This window comes from Octopus bimaculoides, chromosome 11, assembly GCF_046866305.1.
Source record: "Octopus bimaculoides isolate indiv1 chromosome 11, ASM4686630v1, whole genome shotgun sequence".
NCBI lineage: Eukaryota > Metazoa > Mollusca > Cephalopoda > Octopoda > Octopodidae > Octopus > Octopus bimaculoides.
In genome coordinates, this window is record NC_142938.1 from 15,908,993 (window position 1) to 15,911,467 (window position 2,475).

The window sequence follows — 2,475 nt, forward strand, 5'->3', positions numbered from 1 at the left end:
GCGGACGCGCGACTGCGCGTTCGGGTCCGCGCTGCTTTAGTAGTACCGACTAGGACTACATAACCTAATATATCTCGCCCATTTTTAAGACACTGGCGTGTAATTCGAGGGTGATTCGGCTGCTATTTCTAGCAGGCCGACTGAAAACGTAGAAGTTCCCTTGTTGACTCGTGTCATAGTATTGTTGTTGTTTTTTTTAATAACAAGGTCACACACGAGAGCGTAGTCCCATGATCAAAGACGTTAGTCAGTTGGCATGGTATATCTAGGAATACATAATACTTTGTATCATTCCTTCTTTAGGACTGTCGGGTGCGATTTGAGGAGAAATTTAATATTTTTAGCTCCTAGAGCGACGACGTTATGCCGTCTCGTACGATTGTAAATTGTGACTATTCTACACATGTGTAAATACAAATACATACATATGTACGTAAGACATAGAGAAAGAGAGAGAGAGAGAGACAGACAGGGAACGAGAGAGGGAGTAAGAGAGTCAGAGAGAGGGAATTAGGGAATGAGGTAAGAGAGAGAGAGATAAAGCTAGAAAGTGAGTGAGGTAAGAGGCAGTAATTTCTTAGGCACAAGGCCATGCAAGTTTAATTCATGCCGACTCCCCACTTACCCTCTCTTATTCTCTCTCTCTCTCTCTCTGTTCCCCCTTCAACAAACCATTCAATGTTGTATCTTCTTTCTCTCTCTCTCTCTCTCTCTCTCCGTCTTCTCTATCTCTTCCCTTTTCGTTCTGCCGTCACTCCCCTTTCACAAAATTATACTTGTCTTCGTCAACATCATCAGCATTTATTACTGAAGTAAAACATATATATATATATATATATATATATATAAATATGTATATATAATCTGCGAGAGAGAGTCAAAGTGTGTGAGCTATCCTGCTTACCCACTACCAGTCAAGTATATATAGACAGAGGATGATGCGTTGCCAGTCGGCGATAAGTTAGACGACAAAAAAGAAAAAAGAAGAAAAAAAAGGAAGAAAATAATAATTTTAATCTCCCCCCCCCCCACGCCACCTACGTTTAATTGTAACGACAGTGATTGTAATATCATGATAACTGTGACATTCGGACTTGTTACGCTTTTCACAACTTGATTTTGGAACTTTAACACTAACCAAATCGATGGATCCTGACGGTAAGTGATAATAAGAAAAGTGACTGGAGAGAGAGAGAGAAATTCATCCATACACATACGTATATATACACATTGACACATCCATCCGTACATATACAGTTCTGCGATTATGTATACAAACGCATGTGCACGTACACACACATATGAATATGTATATACATTTAGAAAGAGAGAGAGAGAGAGAGAGAGAGAGAGGGTATGAAATGAAAGGGTGGGTTGTTACATACAGAGATGAGAAAGGTGACGTTGTGCAGATAGAGAGATGGATAAACAGAGGAGGAAAAAAGTAGGTATCTAGATTGATGATAGTGTTAGGTAGTTAACGAGTGGGATGTGTGTAGTTAGAGCAGAAATAGATAGAGAGAGAGACAGAGACAGAGAGAACGAGAGAGAGGGTCTTGTATATTCGTTACTTATTTCATGTCGAAGATTCTTGGATTCTTGAAAAACTTTCTGTCGCCTTTCTTAGTCATCACATTTGTTGGTTTTTCCTCTCTTTTCAACAACAGCAGCAAAAGTTCTAAATGAATTTCTGCAACTATATTTTCTTGATTATACCAATATATGAAGTGTTTTTAATTCAAAACAACAAAAACAAAACAGAGTTGCTTACTTAAAATAATTGTTGGCTACACATATGTGTGTGTGTATGTGGAAGAAGGGTATTTATAATTTCTTTTCGGTGTTGGGTGATGGACAAACTTTAAATTAGTGCTTGGTATCAGGGTGTGTTTAATCTATTTACATATTTAATTTGGCTTTTGATTATGGCACAAGCTTAAAAAGTGGATTGGGGATGTGGTTGGTTAAACAGGATTTCCACTACTTGACTGATATTTGTTTATCGATTTCCATATACTGACATAATAATTATAAGAAACTATCGTATTATCTATTTTATATATGTGTGTGTATATATATCTATATATCTATATCTATATCTTAATGTTTGTTTTTTATGTCGAGTTATAATAATTTACAATAATTTATATTAAACTGAAGGATTACTCTATAATACTCTCTGAAGAGTACCTATTCATTATTCTTTTACAAGAACTGTTAGGTTTAGCAAGCCGAAAACTTCGAAGTCACTCTCAACAGTATTCGTGTAAAAGAATTATGTGTACTATATATATATACATATATATATATATATATATATATATATATATATATATATATATATATATGTATGTCGGCATGTTAATAAATCGAAAATATAATATAAACCATGTCCTTAATTATTGAAACTTTATCACTTATTTCGATGATTTCCGGTATGTAAACCCGTACTTCTAAAACTAAAGTCTCTTATGT

General features: G+C 35.4%; 1 protein-coding gene across 2 annotated transcripts in view; it reads left to right on the top strand.

Moving 5' to 3' along the window:
* The first annotated feature begins 906 nt into the window (after window positions 1-906).
* The window catches only part of LOC106869717 (uncharacterized), a 145,533-nt gene continuing 143,964 nt past the window's right edge, over window positions 907-2,475 (top strand). For both annotated transcript variants that reach the window (XR_016243596.1, XM_089359518.1), the window contains exon 1: window positions 907-1,158. Coding sequence is in view for 1 of the 2 variants with exons in the window: in XM_089359518.1 (XP_089215644.1) it covers window positions 1,146-1,158 (13 nt within the window). In the remaining variant the exon portion in view is untranslated. The remainder of the gene's footprint in view (window positions 1,159-2,475) is intronic.